The sequence below is a fragment of the Schistocerca nitens genome, chromosome 9 (assembly GCF_023898315.1).
Source record: "Schistocerca nitens isolate TAMUIC-IGC-003100 chromosome 9, iqSchNite1.1, whole genome shotgun sequence".
NCBI classification, from domain to species: Eukaryota; Metazoa; Arthropoda; class Insecta; order Orthoptera; family Acrididae; genus Schistocerca; species Schistocerca nitens.
In genome coordinates, this window is record NC_064622.1 from 341,200,195 (window position 1) to 341,223,133 (window position 22,939).

Sequence of the window (22,939 nt, forward strand, 5' to 3'; positions counted from 1 at the left end):
TGTTGCTGAACATGCTGCCAAGCATGACATCCTTCATTTCAATGTCTGCTTCACAGCCTGTGCCATACAGATCCTTCCCACCACCACCAGCTTTTCTGAATTGCGCAGGTGGGAACTTTCCCTGCAATACGTTCCCATAACCCTCCTGGCTTCAACCTTCGTTAGTCACTGTCGTCATTCATCCAGCCCCTTCCCTGTTGCCATTCCAGCACTACACAGCCGTCATTCCACCATCACACTCAGTCTTTTTACTCCTCTCCTTTTCCACTACTCGTCCCCCCCCCCCTCCACACCTCCCCACCTCTCCCCTGCCATCCATCTAACCTGCAGCACTTCACTGTCTGCATAGCTGAGTAGTTGTTTCCATTTTGACGACCAACCCAGTGGTCATCTTCAGGTGCTGCCAGTTGTGCTGTCATGTGTGCCCACAGCACTGGAAGATGATGACTGACTGTATACCCAATAGCACAACATTAACCCATTATTCTGAGAAAGCCTGAGAGATCACAACAGAAATTTCACTCTGATACTTACACTCCTAAATACCTCTTTCTTTTTGCAGTAATTACTTTGTATTTTATGGTGGTCCCAATTCTACAAGAAGTATAAAATAGCACTGTATTACAGTAATAGCACTACTTTGTTATTATACTGTTATCATTCATTTACAGTTAAGGTTACAGCTTCCAGCAGTTCTCTGTGTTATGCTACAACAGCAGGTACAGCCGTCATAGTGGATAGGATGTTGACAACTTTTTGTAGTTGTTTCCAACTGATGGCAGTATAATTATTCCAACAAAAATGTCGTTTTATCAAAATACATTTATATTTAAAAATACATTTGTTTATTGAACTTTTAATTTTATGCTAAATTGTTCACAGTGGCCATATGAACGTGCTATTATTTCACGAGCCCGACTGCTTATCTGTCACGCACTATGGATATTAAGATATCTTTTATGTTTCTCCCAGTATCTTGCTAATCAAATACAGTTATCTTAAAATGTTTTTTGCCAGCTTCAAGTATTCCAAGAATCATCATCTGGCAGCAGGAAGTAAAAAATAATTGCAGGTCCTGGTTTGGATGAAATGAAGCATATAAGAAAAAGAGTATACACAAAACTGAACTCACTTCAGACAGTGACAGTGTTCATTAGCCATTGTTTTAAAAGTCATAGCGAATTTTCCAGCTGAAGTACCATGCATTTAACCAGGTGCAATGGGGAATTTGAAGTGAAGTAGTGAGGTGGTTGAGAGGTGGATTCTGTCCACAGAAACACTTCGCCAAATAAGCCCAAAATTACATCCTTTGCAATTATAAAGAGGACACACACACACACTGTGTCAGGACATGCTTTATTTGGTATAATTAGTCAAGGCTGTATATTAGATGCAGACACTTTACAGTCTGCATCTCCCATACAGCCTTGGCATTTGAGGCAAGCATGTTCAGATGCAGACTCTTTACAGCAAAACACCACCATTCTCAATTAGCCTTCATGGTATGTAATTACACCACCAGCCTAGTGCAAAAACAGATTTACTGGGCCATCACATCCAATCTTGGTACTGCCAATCCCTCCAAAAAACAACTTAGGAGTACACTATTTGTCACTCAGGATTATCCTGGTCTTGAATGAACTAATCAGCTCCTTTGACAAGCCCGTGACTTCCTAAGATCATGCCCTGAAATGAGGTCCATTATGTCTGAGATTTTGCCCACCACACCTAGAATAGCTTTTTATCACCCTTCCAATCTCCACAACACCCTTGTCAAACCCTATGCTCCTTTTGCACCCATCTTCCTATCCTTTGGCTCCTACCCCTGTGACCATCTCCACTGCAAGACTTTCCCTATGCACCACCTATATTAACCCTGTAACTGGCAAAACATACGTTATTAAAGAGAGAGCCACCTGTGAAACAACACATCATGTAACAGCTGTTACGTAAACACTGTTCCGCCATTTACATTGGCATGACTGTCACCAAGTTATCAGTTAAGACGAATGGGCATAGGCAGAGGGTGTATATTGTCAAAACACACTATCATGTTGCAGAGCATGCACTACAACATGACAGTCATGGCCTCGATGCCTGTTTCACCACACATGCCACCTGGATTCTTTCCCGAGACAACAGTTTCTCAGAAAGAAACAGTTGGGAACTGGGATTATGACAGGATGTCAAATCAAACACCTTTCGGCCATCAAATTTCCAAGTTCTTATTTTATTTGGATACCAGTTTTGGTGATCTACTAAGCCATCTTCAGGTCCCTTGACTGACATGTACGAAGATTTCAACCTCAGTTCTGGTCAAAATAGGGGCCGGCATTCAAATACTGACATCTGTAGACTTCTGCTTGATACAGCAATCACTTGAACCATCATCTGCCATCACTGTATCAAGCAGAAATCTACAGATACCAGCATTTGAACACCGGCCCGTATTTTGCCCAGAATTGAGATTGAAATCGTCATACACATCAGTAAGGGGGCCTGAAGATGTCAGTGTAACTCACCAAAAGTGGTAGTCAAATAAAATAACAGTTTGGAAATTAGATGGCCTAAAGGTGTTTGATTTGACATCCTGTACTGAACAGCCCAGTCCCTGCAACAATCTCTGAAAAGATGGACATACAAGGACTCCTTGGTTCTCACCATCCACCTGGCATTAATTTACATTAATGTCTTCGATCTCAGCATTTCTTCATAGTAATTGTTCCTTTCTTTACTCCATTTTAGTTTTCTACATCTTTCATTTTCTGAGCTGTCTATTTTTCGCCATCACCCTCCCATCTCTATCACATGCAATGCACTTAGCTTTCCACTCTTATTAACTCATGCATGATGTTTTAGCAGTAATCTCCATCTTGTGTATTACCCTATCTTCCATCTTTAAGCTCTCAGGCTTTCAAATTTCATCTGTTGCAGTCCACAACAGTCAGTCATTCCCCCTCATCCTGTCTGATAAGTCTCCCCTGACCAGGGGTTCTGGGTGACTTTTTCAAACTCCAACCCTTTCCCTATACCTCACCATTTCTTTTCCTTCATCCCTCTTCCTTCCCCTTCAGTCCTACTGCCAGAAGGAGGGGTCACTGGCTCCAAAATCTTGCATGCATAATCCCTTTAATATGTGTGTTCTCCTGCTGCCACTTGGTGAGTAGGTTTTTTATCTATCCAGTTACATTATTAATTCCTAGTTACTAATAAATGTTAACTGATATGCATTAATTTTTGTTTTAACACTGGTCCATCTGGTAATTAATGTATCAAGTAAACTGAAATTTTGTACATAATTTAGTAAGTCTGGAAACACTGAAACAATTTTCATAACAATGCACTTTTAGTCCAATAAATCATCATAAGAATGATCAACAAACAGTCACATAAAATGTCTCCTTGGTGCAGTACAGGTGGGTTATAAATGAAGTATGATCAGATTGCACCTTCATGACTGAACATTTGAAGCAATTCTAGTGCAGCCATAATTTCATACACTGTACATGCACACAGGGACAGTTTCGATTTGGTGTTTATATCTAACTGCGACAGACAAGATGTCAGATAAATTAGGTAAGAAAACCACTCCAAGTTATTTTAATAATATTTTCCCCAGCTGTGATGGATAGGTGCACTATGGAACAGCTAGAACTGTTACAAATACACTCCTGGAAATTGAAATAAGAACACCGTGAATTCATTGTCCCAGGAAGGGGAAACTTTATTGACACATTCCTGGGGTCAGATACATCACATGATCACACTGACAGAACCACAGGCACATAGACACAGGCAACAGAGCATGCACAATGTCGACACTAGTACAGTGTATATCCACCTTTCGCAGCAATGCAGGCTGCTATTCTCCCATGGAGACGATCGTAGAGATGCTGGATGTAGTCCTGTGGAACGGCTTGCCATGCCATTTCCACCTGGCGCCTCAGTTGGACCAGCGTTTGTGCTGGACGTGCAGACCGCGTGAGACGACGCTTCATCCAGTCCCAAACATGCTCAATGGGGGACAGATCCGGAGATCTTGCTGGCCAGGGTAGTTGACTTACACCTTCTAGAGCACGTTGGGTGGCACGGGATACATGCGGACGTGCATTGTCCTGTTGGAACAGCAAGTTCCCTTGCCGGTCTAGGAATGGTAGAACGATGGGTTCGATGATGGTTTGGATGTACCGTGCACTATTCAGTGTCCCCTCGATGATCACCAGTGGTGTACGGCCAGTGTAGGAGATCGCTCCCCACACCATGATGCCGGGTGTTGGCCCTGTGTGCCTCGGTCGTATGCAGTCCTGATTGTGGCGCTCACCTGCACGGCGCCAAACACGCATACGACCATCATTGGCACCAAGGCAGAAGCGACTCTCATCGCTGAAGATGACACGTCTCCATTCGTCCCTCCATTCACGCCTGTCGCGACACCACTGGAGGCGGGCTGCACGATGTTGGGGCGTGAGCGGAAGACGGCCTAACGGTGTGCGGGACCGTAGCCCAGCTTCATGGAGACGGTTGTGAATGGTCCTCGCCGATACCCCAGGAGCAACAGTGTCCCTAACTTGCTGGGAAGTGGCGGTGCGGTCCCCTACGGCACTGCGTAGGATCCTACGGTCTTGGCGTGCATCCGTGCGTCGCTGCGGTCCGGTCCCAGGTCGACGGGCACGTGCACCTTCCGCCGACCACTGGCGACAACATTGATGTACTGTGGAGACCTCACGCCCCACGTGTTGAGCAATTCGGCGGTACGTCCACCCGGCCTCCCGCATGCCCGCTATACGCCCTCGCTCAAAGTCCGTCAACTGCACATACGGTTCATGTCCACGCTGTCGCGGCATGCTACCAGTGTTAAAGACTGCGATGGAGCTCCGTATGCCACGGCAAACTGGCTGACACTGACGGCGGCGGTGCACAAATGCTGCGCAGCTAGCGCCATTCGACGGCCAACACCGCGGTTCCTGGTGTGTCCGCTGTGCCGTGCGTGTGATCATTGCTTGTACAGCCCTCTCGCAGTGTCCGGAGCAAGTATGGTGGGTCTGACACACCGGTGTCAATGTGTTCTTTTTTCCATTTCCAGGAGTGTATATCACACTTTTGGTGGAGACATGATATGTAGTATTAAAACAAATACAATTTTTTATTTTAAATTTGATATGCAGGCCCCCAAACTGCAACTTTGATAGCCTGCACGTAAACACAGCCTTGCATTAGAAATGAAATAAATAAAGATGCAATCAAATGAAACTATTCAAAAATGCTGAACATGCAATGTAGGGACACAGTAGTGGCAAATGAAAATTTGTAGCAGACCAGATGACTGAATTAGGTTTTATTGCTTATCGCGAATAATCACCCTAACTATTAAGCTGTCTGTCAAGTCTCCAGACTTGACTCATGGCATCACTCATTTATGGTATGTAATTGTGAAACATGTTTAAAGAACTTTTCAAGATAAAATCAAAAATAGTACAATACTGAAACATAAAACATCAAATGAAAACTGCAATTACAAGAACAATAATACTCATTACATTCAACGAGAATCTATTTCTTTTACAAAGCTTAATGAAAAGGAGCAGATGGGGAAGGTATCAACTGTTATATTAAGACTAACTCCAAGGAGTGATGGCAATGTTATCTGTGTGATAGTTAGTTCTGCTTGTGGCTGCTCTAACTCCAGAAGTTGTGCCAAACATGTCATATGGTGGTGGCCACAGGACCACCACAGGAAATAAATATCCAGCACAGCAGTACGTTTCTTGTTATTGAAGCCTCCAATGCTAATATATGTGAAGCTTTATTTATAGAAACATGAGCGATTTTGTGATATTGACTCACATCCCCAGGCATACATCCGAACAGGATACAAAACATATAGTAAACATTATGACCCAGAAATGAACACTAATCCAGACAGCATAAGCCATATGACAACCAATATGAAAATACTCACACACAGCTAAAACATTGAAAAAAAAAAAAAAAAACTGACATGTTATGACCACGTTAACCAACAATGAAAAGCAAAAGTCCCAACTATTAAGAGTTGTTAGCCTGACAGTTAAAAAACTCACATCATATAGGGAAGCAGTGGACAGCATCCCTGCCTCGTTGTACAGGGCCACACTGCAAGAGCTCACGTGTGTAACAGCAAAGGGCACTAGTGTCAACACACGCAGACAAAGGGTATTTACAAACATTTCTGTGTTCATTTTTGGGTCATGTCAAGAATATTTTTTTTATACTGTTCAGATGAACAGCTGAAGATGAGATTTGATATCATGAAACTTACCATGTTCCTATAAATAAGGGTTCATATCAATTGGAAGCAGTTTGAGTGTCAAATTTGGATTACTTCAGTAAAAGTTGCACACAACATAAAACTATTTGTAATTTAATGTTTTAGATGCAAATTCAATGAGATGTTCTGTGTCATCATCATATTTATATGACAGTGCTGCAATCTGAGGCATTAGTGGCTAGCATTAAGCATTTGGTCAGTTTGAATTTTGCTAATAAAGGAGCTGAGATAAAGTACTGTATCTTCATCTTTTCATCAGCATTTGCCGACCCTGTTAGGGTGTTCACTTACTCAAGTTTCTCAAAACTTATTTTATTTAACTTTGCGGCTGGATGCTCTTCCTTTCACAGCAGTCATCAGTCCCATGAGGGAGAAAGTATATGACAATACTGAACAGGTAATTCGGTATGTAAAGGGAGATGAAAATCTAATGGTAAAGGGGGATTGGAATGTGGCTGAGGAGAAAGACTAATTGAGGCCTGCAATACATTTCAGTCTGTTGTAGTGAATAGTCTGTCCAAGAATCACAAGGGGAGGAAGTATACTCCGAAAAGGCTACGAAATGCACAAAGATTTCATTCACATTACATCATGGTCAGGCAGAGATTTCAAAATCGGATATTGGATTGTAAGGCGCACCTACGAGCAGATATAGACTCTGATCACAATTTAGTAATGACAAAGAGTAAGCTGAAGTTTAAGAGAGTATTCAGGAAGAATCAAAATGCAGAGAAGTGGGATATGAAATTAGTAAGGGATGAAGAGCTATGCTTGAAGTTCTCTGAGGCTATAGATATTACGTTGATGAGTAACTCAGTAGGCATTACAGTTGAAGAGGAACAGACATCTCTAAAAAGGTAAATCATAGAAGTTGGTAAGAAGAACATAAAATGGTTCAAATGGCTCTGAGCACTATGGGACTTAACTTCTGAGGTCATCAGTCCCCTAGAACTTAGAACTACTTAAACCTAACTAACCTAAGGAAATCACACACATCCATGCCCGAGGCAGGATTCGAACGTGAGACCGTAGCGGTCGCGCGGTTCCAGACTGTAGTGCCTAGAACCGCTCGGCCACTCCGGCCAGCGAAGAACATAAACACAGAGAAAGTATTTGTGAAGAAACCATGAGTAACAGGAGAAAACTACAGCTGACTGATGAAAGGAGGAAGTACAAAACTGTTCAGGGAAATTCAGGAATACAGATATACAAGTGCATGGAAGCTAAGGCAGAATGGCTGCATGAAAACTGTGAAGAAATTGAAAAAGAAATGATTGTCAGCAGGACTGACTCAGCATATTGAAAAGTGAAAATAAAAGCAAGCGCAGTAACATTAAGAGGGCAATGGGAATTCCACTGTTCAATGCAGAGAAGAGAGCAGATAGGTGGAAAGAGTACATTGAAGGCCTCTATGAGGGAGAGGACCCATCTGATAATGTGATAGAAAAAGAAACAGAAGTCAACAGGTACAAGGTAGGGTATCCAGAATCAGAATTAAAAGAGCTTTGGATGACTTAAGACCAAACACGGCAGAAGGAATAGATGACATTCCATTGTAATTTCTAAAATCATTGAGGAAAGCAGAACCAAACCAACTATTCACATAGCTGTGTAGACTGTATGAAACTGACAATATATCAGCAGACTTCTGGAAAAATATAATCCACACAATTCTGAAAATAAGAAGAACCAACAAGTGTGAGAATTATCGCACACATAGCTTAACAGCTCATGCATCTAAGTTGCTGACAAGAATTATATACAGAAAAATGGAAAGGAAAATCGAAGATCTGTTATCTGACAATCAGTTTGGCTTTAGGAAAGGCAAAGGCACCAGAGATGCAGTTCTTATGTTTCGGTCACTAATGGATGCAAGGCTGAAGAAAGATCAAGACACATTCATAGAATTTGTCAACCTGAAAAAAGTGTTCGACAATGTAAAATAAAGTGAGATGTTCAAAAGTCTGAGAAAAATTGGGAAAAGCTATAGAGGAAGATGGGTAATATACAATATGTACAACCAAGGGGGGAACAATAAGACTGGAAGACCAAGAACGAAGTGCACACAGATTAAAAAGGGTGTACAACAGGGATGTCCCTAGTGTTCAATTTATACATCAAAGAATCAATATTGGAAATAAAAGAAAGGATTAAGAGTGGGATCAAAATTCAAGGTGAAAGGATATCAATGATAATATTTGCTGATGACATTGCCATCCTCAGTCAAAGTGAATAATTGCAGGATCTTCTGAATAGAATGAACAGTCTAATGAGTACAGAATATGGATTGAGAGTAAATCAAAGAAAGACAAAAGTAATGAGAAGTAGCAGAAATGAGAACATTGAGAAACTTAACATCAGAATTGGGGTCATGAAGCAGACGAAGTTAGGGAATTCTGCTACATAGGCAGCAAAATAACCCATGATGAATGGAGCAAGGAAGACATAAAAAGTAGACTAGCATTGGCAGAAAACACATTCCTGACCAAGAGAAATCCACTAGTATCAAATGTATGCCTTAATTTGAGGAATGATTTTCTGAGAATGTATGTTTGGAGCACAGTACTATACGGTGGTGAAACATGGATTGTAGGAAAACCAGAACAGAGGAGAATCAAAGCATTTGAGATGTTTTGCTCCAGAAGAATGTTGAAAATCATGTAGACTGATATAGTAAGGAATGAAGACGTTCTCCACAGAATCGGCAAGAAAAAAAGAGTATATGGAAAACTGACAAGAAGAAGAGAAAGGATGATAGGACTCTGTTGAGACATCAGGGAATAATAATGAATAATGAGCGTATGGCATTGGTGGCTGGGAGGAATAACTTCCACATACTATAGGGAGCTGTCACGTGTAAAAACTGGAGAGGAAGAGAGAGATTGGATGAAAAGGTTGGTAAAGAGGAGGAATTCATGGTTGGCCACATCAAACCAGTCAGTAAACTGATGAAGGAAAAAATCTTCTGTATGATTGTAGTCTAACTGCTTTTGTATCATATTTGACACAGAAAGTGAGAACCACCCCAAAATTTGCCTAAACGAGCATGAGAAACTGCCTAAAAACCACGTTAAGGCTGGTCAGTACACCACCCACGATCATTAATCCATCTGGGCCAGGTGATGTATCTGTGGCTGCGGTGGCATCAAACATGGGAGCAAGAGGCATGAGTACCTCTGTCCTTTTCTCCATATTGATACACATGCTGGGCAGAGAATCCAAATCACTCTCAGATACTCCTTTTATTTCTTCCAAAAAAGTTGCCTATGGCAGAATAGTGAGTCATTTTGCAGAGCAGAATTTCATAATTTCATTTCAGTCTGCCTTTTCTAAGGGATTCTCTATTAATTCTCACCTTCATCTTCTTTTTACTGGCCCCATCCCATGTCTTCATGGAGTTGGAGTGTTATTCTCGATCTGACAACCGTTAATGGGCAGGCAGATGTCCTTCCTGTCACCCTCCCCGTCCCCCACCCTCTACCCCATGGGAATGGGGAATTTGCGTACCCCATCTGTCTGCTTTTAGCACTAGCCCAGGTGAAAGTATGAGAACATTTTTGAAATGTTTGTAAATTATATAACTGAGGTGAGATTTGGGTGCCAGCCAATATTCATGTATTTGGACGTGGGAAACTGCCTGAAAACCACATCCATGCTTGCCAGCACACCAGCCCTTGTTGTTAATCCCCCAGATGGATTTGGTACGGGGCCAGACTTGATATGGGACCGGCGTGATTTCCCGAATCCCAGAACTGGTGTGCTAATGCTCACAGCTATCCTGACGAGTCTTACGAAGTATTACCTTAATAATAAAAAATTAAGGTCGAAGTGTCAAACTGCAACACAGAAATAAAACTAAACTCGGAATGAGAGAACATAAAATGTGGAGTCCCACAAGATTCATTTCTTCATCTGCTACTGTCCTAACCCACATAAATGACATAACAACAACTTTCCAAAAAACTGCAGAAAAACTGCCTCATAATATTTGTTGATGACAGAAGCTCGCTAAGGCCACAAATTCTCATTCATACTGGACACAGTCCACAAAATAGTTGAACATCCTCCAAGTGGTTTACAACAAACAATTGTATCTTAATCTCAAGTAGTCTCTAATTAATAGTTTCAAATAAATTACCTACTGATATCTGAAATAAACATAAATGGTCATACAGTAACTAGAAATTCCAAATTAAATATTCATTAGACTAATAAGTTAACGCGCAGTCAGCACACAGATAAACTATTCAAGAAGTCCTATTTGGCCCGTTTTTCACACAGAAGTATCTCTCAATATGTTGATTTCAGATTAGTGTGCTTGTGTATTTTGTATAGTTTTAGTACCTGTTGTTACTGATATAACATTCTCAGACAATGCATCTAAAGTAAAGAATGGGTTAATTCAGCAAAACTGGGCAGTAGGAGTACTGAGTCAAGTAAACATTGCACATCTTGCAGAGATGTCTTCACAGAAATTCTCAGTACATTTGCTTTTAAATTACATTTGTTGTTAAAAATAAAAGTCAGTTTCAGTTAAACTGTGATTTACACAGCCACAATACACAAAATTGTAACAACAAAATTCCATGTAGACTGAGCCCCTGCAAACAAATTATTTGATTATCTACATTCAATGATTAGTCTGTTAGCCACATGACATATAGTGTCGTTCCCTATAAAAAGGCCTCTACCTTAGGGCACATGGCTAACTCCTGTACTTCAATAAATATCAGAATGGTCATTTAGATATTCAAATAGCAGCAGATAATAACAGGTGGGTATTTACTACAACTGATGGAGCAACAGTCTCTTTTGTTCCTTTAAAGTAGCACTTTTCCTGTTAGTTTTGGCATGAAGAATTTTAGTTTGAGTACGTACAAACACATTACAGTAACTTCAGATAGTTAATGATCAATGCAGTTTCAATCAATTGCTTTAATTTGTTAATGAATACCTTGAGCTGATTCACATCCCTGCAGTTTTTTCTTCACCATGAGATCTACAGAACACAATGGATAAATAGTTGGATGAATAAATGAAGAGAAACAGAGTGCATTATGTGACTGTGCTGATTAAATAAAACCAAAAGCTTTCTGCATTTTCTTGCATTGGTGTACTCAGGAATGGCATGCATACTTACCATATCTGACAATGACTGGAGGATGTGTTGCGTGCGTTGTGAGAATTGTACATTGGGATCAAGCCCATACTGGAGAAGCAGAACCAGCAAGTTCCTAATAAATTCAAAGTTTTGTGCTTTCTCCTCTTCTCGGTTCAAAGCTATGCTCTCACTGGCAGTGAATACAAGCACGTGCATTGGTGTTAAATTGCTGCGAGATGTGCAATTTGGGTTTGCACCATGCTTACAGAGGATCCGTACACAATTCAGGTAGCATACCTGTAAAGCACACATTTATAGTTTGAAAAGAAATCAAATAAGCTGAACTGCTCGAAAATGATAATCTCAGAAGCAGTATATTTCCACACAAGTACAAGACATTTTGTCTTTGGAAGGCAATTGTTTTCTGAAAATATACAATCCAAGAAACTTATGTCTCCAAAATTTCCATGGGCACATTTATTTTTGTTAATGAAGAGTAAATGAAAAAGAATAATTCAAAATTGCATCACACAGCAAAAATGAGTCAGCATTCACAACACTCTTTCATTAAGATTAATAATGTTATTTACAATAACGTTGGATGATTGGAGACATACGTCTTCCATGGAGCTACAGTGCATAAACAAAAGAAAAAAAAATATTCACTCAGGAAATCATACCAATATACTTATGATGCAAATGGAGATTATACTTTACACTCTATGGCAAACAACAGTATTTTGGGAACAGTAACTGTAACAGTGCCAGTCTTATTGAAGACTTGAATAATTTCATTTATGAAGCTATGAGACTCATAAAATTGCTCTAATGACATTATCACTCTACATGAATGATTATTTGTCAGTAAACTTCACAGATGTAGCCAGCACCTGTTGTTTCTGTCTGTTGCTATATCTTACATACTTCCATATTCATGAAGGCCCTCCTTCATGGTGGTATTTGTGGAACACAAAGTGTCAGTTAACGAAGAAATGAATGAATTACATGAGCCAAAGCTAATCTGGTTATTTCCAATGGCTTGTTGAGGTTTTCCATAGTTTTTACCCAGGAATCTAGGTATGAATAGCAGTAATGCAAAGAACAATTCTTGATGAAATTATGCTAATCACTCCAGCAAGTGTGATTCTTTTTGTAACTACAATTTTTTAACAAACACTGAGGTATACATAAAACATACTCTATAGTTCTGCAGCCTGTAACCTGGGCTGTGCAATACTTACCTTCATAGTGTGTGTAAAATGATGGAGCGGATCTTTGTTGATGAGAGGAACAAGGCAGACCATAAGTGGTACAGATCCATCACGGCCAACGACATTTGGATTTCCTCCCTCTTGCAACAGCATATTTAGCAGCTCATAGCGGAACTCCCAATCACGCACATGCCTCAGTACGCAGGCCAGTGCACTGTTCCCTGGGTGATTTATAGAGGGTCGTGCACCATTTTGCAGGAGGAAGCGTACCTGCCAAATATTTGCATGTTTCACAATAATTTTCTTCAGATGTAAGGTAAATCTGCACAGTGGAGGTCAATGGAAGTTCACATTTCTTATTTTATCTCGAGTTTTAATTATAACATAGGTTGTTTACAACTCTAACTGTGTCTAACACACAAAAAAATCAGTAAATTACCTAACCAATGTAAATAATTTTTATCAAATTGTAGAAATATAGAATTTTTGTAGCAAATGATAACTGAAAATTGGATGTGCAATAAATCTTTTTGCGCCAATTTCTGTAATATCACAAACTACTGTTGGGGATATTGTTATGTCTTTTGCCTGTCTGACAGCTAGTACATCTTTGTAGTTTGACAATTTAATGTATTTACAGTATTTATGTTTCACTCCATTTATTTACATTTGATTGAGACCTTCGCAGATGTGAACAATGCAATCTTTTTGCACATGCCCAGCACCCACGAAAAGATGGCAGCCACTTTGTCAATGTAACATTCTTTACTGTATCAATGCAATTAAAGAAATCCTTATACGCTGAAAACAAATTTTGTAATTTGAAGGAGGAAAGCATTAGCACTTGTCACTCTGTCTAAAGGTAGCAATCACACATAGTAATGATGGTGGTCAGTCAGTAACATTGAAAAATAAACTGTATTATGAAATGAGTCATTTGAAGAAAAGGGATTTTAGAACTCAGTGTTTTTAGTATTACAACAGATTGACCTCCACAGCAGGTTGGAGACAAACTTGCTGTCTTCTTTTTTTTCCTGGCCTTTACCTGCATCACCACAGGGTCAGCATGTGAATTTTCGGATTTGGCATTGTTAGTGGTGGAGGGTAGCCAGATGCCTTTCATTTCCTAAATGATTGTGAATCACGTAATTTGGGTAGGACAAGGGTACCCACCCAGTATTCACCTAGACAGATGTGGGAAACTCTTTAAAAACCACATTCAAGCTGGTTGGAACACCAGCCATCACTGTTGACCCACAGGAAATGTTCGATCCGAGGCTGGTGCATGTTTCCGAATCCCTAGAGCAGCATGAAAGTACGTGCATCTACCCAGGTGGTTAGATACAAATCTGTTGACAAATAGACAAGCACTTACTCAGCCTGGAAACAGTGCTCTAAGCACATGGTGGGGCTACATTGGTTACTCACAGTACACTGTAAACTATGTGGCCACAAAGCAACAAATCAGTTGCTGTGTTTTGATGGCTCTCAGTAATTTCTGCTATTCAAACTGGTTTTCGTTCTGCAACGAAGCTCTCTTAGTGAACATCACTGCTTGCAAACCAAGTGCTATTCTCAGCTATGCAGCACTAACCGCATTAACAGACCATATTATTTTGGTGTAAGGGCAAAACACCAAATTTGTCAAGAAAAAACAAACTCAAAGGGACAAATGTTCATGGATCCAGAATTCATGGAACTCTGGAAACAGTAGCTAATGCAGCAACAGCAACTAATGTAATAGAATCTGTTGATAAAATTACTGCAGCAGCAGAAACAATGAAAGACTCTGCTGATAACACTTAGCAGTTTCAAGGAATGTGGTGAGTTGTGGGCAGATTAGATACAATAACTCCTGCTGCACTGCAAGCAAGTGGTATCATGGATCCATCTCATCAAAGAGCTTTACTTCTTCACTTCAGTAGCTTGTTATATAAACTGACGTAGAACTTACACCTATTAGTAGAACCAGGTAGCTTGTCATTTTCTATAACCTGTGATTTGCTAACCATGAAAGCCAGCAAACACACACACACAGTAGCCGCAAGTCCAAAATTTAATCAGTACAGCAAACAGTCTGATCAAACGTGCACAGCTTGCGCTGCTTCCTTACAAGGCTTATCTCAATGGTGCAGTTTCACATGTCAACAGAGCAATGAGTCCTATGCTGAATCCCTCATTAGAAATGTAACAGTTAGCTATGCTCCCAATTGAGAAGTATGATCAAAAGCACTCTCATTATCCCATAATTTTCTCAGTGAAATGTTTACTCAGGTGATTCATTTGAAATTGCTTCTACTTCTTACTGAGTTTTTGAAAATGATATTGTGGTACTACCTCTTGCACACACATAATATCCTTGATTACTTGTTGGCTACATCAACACAACTTGTAAGTAGTGCATATTCATTTTCCTCACTGCCTACACAACAAGGGGATCTTACCAACTCAACTATTCTGGATGACCAGTACTGGTGCATTCATCTCAATATCAATGTTCAAATCTGGCAACAATACTAAATCCATTTAATGGTTGCATAGTCATAAATAATCAGACTTGTGCCTCATCCACTGGTGCAAGGTAGAGTGCTGTACAGGTAGCCCTGCCAGTGGCTCTAATGGCATGTCAATGTCTATTGTTTTCATCCACATAGTGTCTTGTTCATTCACTGAGCTGGTCCACTTGAGGTTCCAGCTGTTGAGGAATTGACACTGTCTGTCAGTTCAGTGTTGGAGGAAATGGTTCATCATCCATGAGTTGACAGTCCTTCACCAGTTCTGTCGGCAGTGGCTGCTGTTGCTGCTGCTACTGGTGGTGGTGGTAAAGATGGCATAGACACATGCTGCTGATGGTATAGATGGCATACACACAGGTTGTAACGGCACTGTAGCCGTGTTCAGGGTGTGAACCAGGGAGTATCAGCAGTCCGCGGGGATGGCCTGAGAGCATGTTGCTGAAAGTGGTGGGGCTGGAAGTCCTCTGCATTGGCCCGAGGAATAGGGATGGCTCCTATGTATCTTGCGGCAGTAACTGGTTTCAGTGATAGATCAGGCGCTCCTGCATGGCCATGACAAGGAACATTTGGCACCAGTTGTGGCTGGTTCCCATACCTGGCTTCCAGTCAAACACACAAACTTACACCATATGCGCAAAATAAGAGAGCAAATCCACCATCACCAACCACACTGCAACCCGGAAACAGCCAGCAAAGTCAATGTTCACCCTGCAAAGTCAATGTGCACCCTCTCACAAGGGTGCTCACCACAGGGCTATGGGGAAAAGCTTTTTGCTGGTGATGCCTGGTCGCAAGCACAAGGCTGACACATACACACAGCATGCTCACATGCAGTGTCTATCCTTGGTCAATAAATGTAGTGCTGAGCTAAATTTTTCATCTTCAGTATTCCCAGTGTGAAATGTGTAGCAATTGCAGCATTCTATTTTGGGAGACACTCTGGCCAACCACTTTTCACACCTGACACAATTCTATTCTGGAGGGTGTCCTAGCTAGTAGCCACTACAATTTTGCGAGCAGTATTGGGATATCTTTGCAAGATGTGCTGCAGAATCTCATCTAGGGCAAAATACACTGCTTCCAGATGGTCAAATTCAACACTGTTGCCAATGGGGAGCCATGGTAGTGCTGTGGCCTTCTCCACCAGACATCACAGTGCCTAGAGTATCAGCAACCAAACTGACAGCCTGCAGCCGCGGGTTGCCCACCTCGCAGGCACACCGAAGCACTACACTACCGACAGGCAATATTGATGAATGGCCACAGCAACAACCACAACAACAACACCACAGCAAAGACACCAGCGGCCACCAGGGGCCACTAGCGGCCCACATAAACATAAGGAAGAAGTCACTGCAGATCCCAGAACTATTTTCACATGTCAAACCACGTGATGGAAAATAGTTCTGAGATACTCATCCGCCGAAGCGCTATAAAGGCCGCCGCTTGGCCTCACATCGGCAGTTCATCGACCGCCAGCAGACTTGGATAGATGCCGCCCTGGCAGCCTGGCTTGGATCTTCTCGCTGATCTCTGGATTAGGCTTGGTATATCAGAGAAGTCTCTGGCAGAGACTAGTAGGATATTATTTCAGTTGTTTTCTATCTTATTCTTGTATGTAGTTGTGATTCGAAGACGGATCACTGTTTTGTGCTGGTGTTAGACTTGGAGAATTTGTTTTGGTTAATTGAACAGTCCAATAAATTGTTTTCGGACTTTGATCGTTAGTTTCTTCTGCTTACGCAGACATATCAGATAGTACATTGGTATTTGCATGCTGTGCAGTGGACCAAAAGTAAATGTCATAATGGTAACTGCTCAAGACCAAAGAGCAATATTGCATGCACTGGGCCATTTTGTCTAGAAGGTGAGAATGTGGAGCAAAGAGAGAAACAAGGAGTCTGTAGTCTGTAAGTAAATGGAACTTATTTCCACAAAGGAAAATGGGCAATTTTTTAATACCATACACAACAGCCAACACCACCAGCTCAATTTGTGAATAATTTTACTGCACCTGTGAGACTGTCTTAAGTGCAAAAGCTATTGATTGCTTTCTACTATCAGTATTCTTAGGCAAGAGGATGGCCTCAATCCCTTATTGGGTGTATTGGCAGCAAAGGTCAGAAGCCTGCCCAGTGTGAACATCACTAAACGTGGTATAATGTCAGATATGTTTCCAATTGCAAGAATGGTTTGCGACACTCAGGAGACCCAATGATGCAACATCTTTCTTCCTCAAATGGTCCACAGGGTGTATGAGGTAATATGCCTGGGAAACAAACCTCGTGTAATACTTCATTTTCCCCAGAAGACACTGGAATTCCTAAGTTTTTAGGGACCAGCAGCTTCTCGATTGCTTTAATGTGCTCTGCTAATCGTGTGATCCTTTTGTTGCTTAATACATGCCACAAATACTGTGCAGACAATCCAATCCAAATTGGTCTTGTTCAGGTTACAATGGAGCCTATTTTCCAGCAACTGCTGAAATAGTGTTGGAAAGTTCTGCATGTACTCTTCCCTAGTAGCACCCATCACCCACACATCGCTCAAATAGTTTACGCAATTTTGAAATGCCACAACTTAGCTGCCCTGTGTATCTTTGGAAAATTCATAATGTTGAAGCTACCTCAGAAGGCAACTTCTTGTATTGATACATTCCAAAACATATATTCCACTACCAGAATTTTCTGCATGTCTGCGTCTAGAGATAACTGCATGTATGTGTACTTTGTGCTGATCTTTGAGAAACATTGCCCCCTTATAACTTTGCTAAATGGTCCTCTGACTGAGGGATTGTGTAAATCTCATTCTTTCTTGGTGTGTTAATCGTGGCCTTAAAAGCACGGCAAATTCTAAAGGACCCCTTTGCTTTCTTTACAATGACCATGGGTGTCACCTACTGACTAGCCAAGATGAGCACAACTGCATCCAATTCCAGTAATCTCTGTAACTCAGTTGTGAATGGCCATGCATGACAAAATTTCAGCACAGTGGACTGCTTGAGTGAAATATACACCTCAAAGTCTTTGGCCCTGCCCAACACTGATAGGGATAACTGCTTATAATTCTGCAACGATTCTAAATCCTGGGAAAGTACCATGCTGGACACCAGGTTCACCTCATCCAATAGTTGGAAACTAAATGCAGAAAACACATGTAAACCAAAACTATTTACAGCCAACAGTGACCTACAGCCATCAAAGTGATTTGCCATTCTACATTCTGTCTACACAGTAAATTGTCATCACAAAAGGATCTTTTGTTGGCTATATGAAATAAGCTGTGGTGCGGCAATGGCTGCAGATGGGGAGCCAAAACACTGGTATGTTTTTTGGTTAATCAGAGTAACTACTGCCCCTTACCCATCTGGAATTCGGTTGTAATATCATTGATACCCAATCAGGAATTTATTAGGAACTTGGTGGGTTTTGCCAAGATGGAAGTTAAAGCAGACACCAATGCATGGTCAGGTTCTGCCATCAAAAGTATATTGGCAAACACTGCGGCATCAGCACCCAGTGCTGTTTCCCTGGTCTAGCACACTGCTGTCAAACGCCCATGCTGTAACAGGTGTAGCATTTGTCGAAAAATCATGGGCAATGGCAATGCTTGTGACATGCCAAACGGTCTGGACAAGACTTAAGCGTCAATGGGGTTTAACCCAACACTAAGGGAAAACTTTTCTTACAGTCTATGTTGAGATGCCCGACTAGGTTGTATCTATTTACTAATTCCATTGAAATCTACTTGGGAGGGAGAAATGTTTTCTTGCACAGGACTGACACCCTGAGTGTCATCCAGAGGACTAGCTTGTTGACATGTGATGAAGAGCTGAACTATTTACTGAGAATCTGGAAATGCATTTTGTGCCACTTCTGATATCTCAGACGTTTTGGCAATATTTTTAATCATGCTCGGCTCAGGGTTGGAAGATTCCAAAGCTATAGTCTGGACCTCGTTTTCTGCTGGTAATCTGACAACTACGAGCTTCAAACAAGAGCGACTTATTTTCAGTTATCTGTATAGTTACTAGTTTATTTTTGTAATTTCTTGCTGGTTTGAGAGCTTACTAGGCACACCCTTTTATTTTAATAACAGTGTAGCATAGAGTACCGCCATTGTTATCGAGCCTGGTATTGACCCTCGTATCGTACAGGGTTTTGTTTGCTTTGGTTAGAACAGCTCAGTGTTCGTTAGACCATAAGAGAGAGTGCACCGCAAGTTCCTGCTGCTAATAAGGCGAGTACATCATTCGTTTATTACATATTTTTACGAGCTTCAAACAGGAGTGATTCACAAATGAATAGGAACTGTCATTGCTGTGTACAGATGTGAGCTGAGTTGTTGACGCTTAGCTCACAGCTCCAGGCCGTGTTGGCTTCCGTCACACAGCTTGAGGCTGCTGCCAACAGGCATCACTATGGGGTGTCAGACGCAGTAATGTGGGGGACATCAAGCATGTCCCGTGTGTCCCCTGACTGGTCCACTGCTGTGGCCACACCAGGTACTACCTGCACTGAGGTTGATCCCTTACCCGTGGTCGAGTGGGAGATCATTCCAAAGTCCGGCAGGCAGCGAAAGACTGCCCAAGAGGCCAATCATAGGGCCTCCCCAGTTCGTTTGACGAATAGGTTTCAAGTGTTATCTATGGCTGACGAAGTCTCTGAGATGGATGCCGTCATCCACCCTGTTCCAGAGGAAGCTTCTCGGCCCACATGGTCTGGGTATTCACATAGGGTGGGTTTGCTGGTAGTTGGGAGTGCCAACATCAGGCGCATAATGGGACCCATTAGGTACATGGCTGCCAAGGAGGAGAAGGAAGCCAGTGTGCACTCTGTGTGCATACCGGAGGGAGTCATTCCGGATCTCGGAAAGGATACTTCCGGATGCCACGAAGAGTACAGGGTGCAGACAATTGCACGTGGTGGCCCATGACAGTACCAATGACATGTGTCACTTTGGATTGGAGGAGATTCTCTCTGGTTTTAGCCGGTTAGCGGAAATGGTAAAGACTGCCAGTCTTGCTTGCAAAATTAAGGCGGAGTTCACAATCTGCAGCATCGCTGACAGAACCGACTGTGATCCTTTGGTGCAGAGCTGAGTGGAGGGTCTGAATCAGAGGCTCAGGCGGTTCTGTCACCGTGTAGGCTGCAGATTCCTTGACTTGCGCCATCAGGTGGTGGGTTTCCAGGTTCCGCATAATAGGTCAGGAGTCCACTACACACAGGAAGGAGCTACCAGGTTGGCGGGACCTATGTGGAAGGGACTTGGCTGTTTTTAGGTTAGAGGGTCTCAGGAAACCCACAGAAATGGCATCCATCTAAAAGGGGGCAGTTAAACACAGTAAGGTAGCTGTAGAAATGATCGGTATTGTAGTAGTAAATTGTCGTAGCTGTGTTGGGAAAGTACCAGAGCTCCAAAAAGCACTGCAGTTCACATAGTTATAGGTATGGAAAGATGGCTAAAGGCAAAAATAAGTTCAGCTGATTTTTGCAAACGACCTAGCAGTGTTCAGAAATTATAGATTAAATAGAGCACTTACCCACGAAAGGCAAAGGTCCCGATTTCACGTCTCGGTCCAGCACACAGTTTCAATCTGCCAGGGAGTTTCATATCAGTGCACACACTCCACTGCAGAGTGAAAATCTCATTCTGTAAACATTCCCCAGGCTGTGGCTAAGCCATGTCTTCACAATATCTTTTCTTTCAGGGGTGCTAGTCCTACAAGATTTGCAGGAGAGCTTCTGCAAAGTTTGGAAGGTAGGAGACGAGGTACTGGCAGAAATAAAGCTGTGAGGATGGGGCTTGAGTCATGCTTGGGTAGCTCAGATGGTTAGAGCACTTGCCCGCGAAAGGCAAAGGTCCCGAGTTCGAGTCTCGGTCCGGCACACAGTTTTAATCTGCCAGGAAGTTTCAAATCAGCGCACACTCCACTGCAGAGTGAAAATCTCATTCTAGATTAAATACAGTTGGCAATGAAGTGTTTAATGTCACAAGTAGTTTACCTTGTAGTGAAATTGAAGTAGATAGTTCCTGCAAAATAGTATGGGTAGAGGTTATACGTGACAATCGGACTAAACTATTAACTGGATCATTCAAATAGGTACCCACTCATACAATTATGGTCAGTGGTGACTTCTATCTACCCTCAATATTTTGAAAAAATTATACATTTAAAGCGGGTGGCAGGAATAAAACGTCATCCGAACTTGTACTGAATGCTTTCTCAGAAAATTATTTTGAACAATTAGTTCATGATCTCACTCGAAGCGTAAATGGTTGTGAAAGCGTACTTGACTTCTTAGCAACAAATAATCGTGCACACATAGGGACTATCATGACGAATACAGGGATTAGCAACCACAAGGCAGTTGCTGCTAGGCTGAATACCGTAAAACCCACAACCATCAAAAACAAACGCAAAGTACATCTATTTAAAAAATCTGATAAAAATGTTATTAACACCTTTTTAAGAGACAGTCCCCACTCCTTCCGATCTGATCACGTAAGCGTAGAAAAGACGTGGAATGATTTCAAAGAGATAGTATCAATGGAAATTGAGAGATATATACCACATAAATTAAAAAGTGATGGTACTGATCCCCCATGGTACACAAAATGGGTCAGATCGCTGTTGCAGAAGCAATGAAAAAAGCATGCCAAATTTAAAAGAATGCAAAATCCCCAAGAGTGGTAAAGTTTTGCACATGTTCAAAATATAGCTCTTACTACAATGCGATATGCTTTTAATACTTTCCACAACTCTGTTACTTAGCAGTATGAAACGGTTCAAAAGCTGCGTCCATGCACAGACCCTGAGGCATTCGAATTTACTATACTGTCGCAGTATGAGTTTAATGGCATAAATACTCTCTTAGCAAACTGCAACAGTACAGTAAATTCTAATGCCTCAGGGTCTGTGCATGGACACAGCTTTTGAACCATTTCATACTGCTAAGTAACAGAGTGTTCTGGATTATACAGAATCTGATATGTTTCCCACCTTCCGACACAGCATAAATATACACAGGTAGTTTTCCCACAGCTCTAGAGTGCCATCAAACACTGAAAATGATGGGGATGGGAGTGAAATTTGCACCACAGGTGGTCAAGTGGCAGGTGCCCTGGTTCGGATCAGCTCTACATTCTACCGGATCTGCTCCTGCTGTAGTTTTGTTGCAACTGCATCTGTTCCTGCTGTTGTTACTGCAGCACTATTTGATTCTGCCAAAGCTACATAAAGTTTTGATTCATTGTTACGAGCTATTTGGCATGTGATAATCAACCTTGTCATCACTTGTAACACACTACCTAGGTTGGGAATGCCACTAGACAGTTTCAGAGAAAACCAGTAAGTGGTCGAAAAGAACCGAATGGACAACAGTAACTCAAACACAAATTTGAAAGGACATATGGAGAGCAATTCAGAAATGAAGCCACAAACAGTAAACAGTGTACAAGCAAACCTGAATGGCAAACTGACAAAAATAACCAAGAATGTGTCATGGGGTGTGAATAGTAACATCGGCGACTGGAAAGTTTTAGATACATTAAGACCACTGGCAGAGAAATGCACACTCACTTTCGTCACTGCCTTTGTCATCAGAGGGTCTTGCCAAATCACGTTGTATTCAGATGCCCATGGTTCAGCCACGAAACTGTACAACTCTGAATAGCCAGCACTGGTACATTCATCTCAACATCAGTGACCAAATCTGGCACCAGTACTAAATCAACAATTGGTGCACAGACTGCAGATGACACTGAACATAAATAAATGTAATGTATTGTGTATAAATAGGTA

General features: G+C 41.7%; 1 protein-coding gene across 1 annotated transcript in view; it reads right to left on the reverse strand.

The window, feature by feature from the left end:
* LOC126203782 (ankyrin-1) overlaps positions 1 to 22,939 on the reverse strand; it is a 185,460-nt gene that overhangs the window by 44,716 nt on the left and 117,805 nt on the right. The window contains exons 7-8 of the mRNA XM_049938152.1: positions 12,650 to 12,889; positions 11,448 to 11,705 (exon numbers count right to left, since the gene is read on the reverse strand). Of these exons, the coding sequence (XP_049794109.1) occupies positions 11,448 to 11,705; positions 12,650 to 12,889 (498 nt within the window). The remainder of the gene's footprint in view (positions 1 to 11,447; positions 11,706 to 12,649; positions 12,890 to 22,939) is intronic.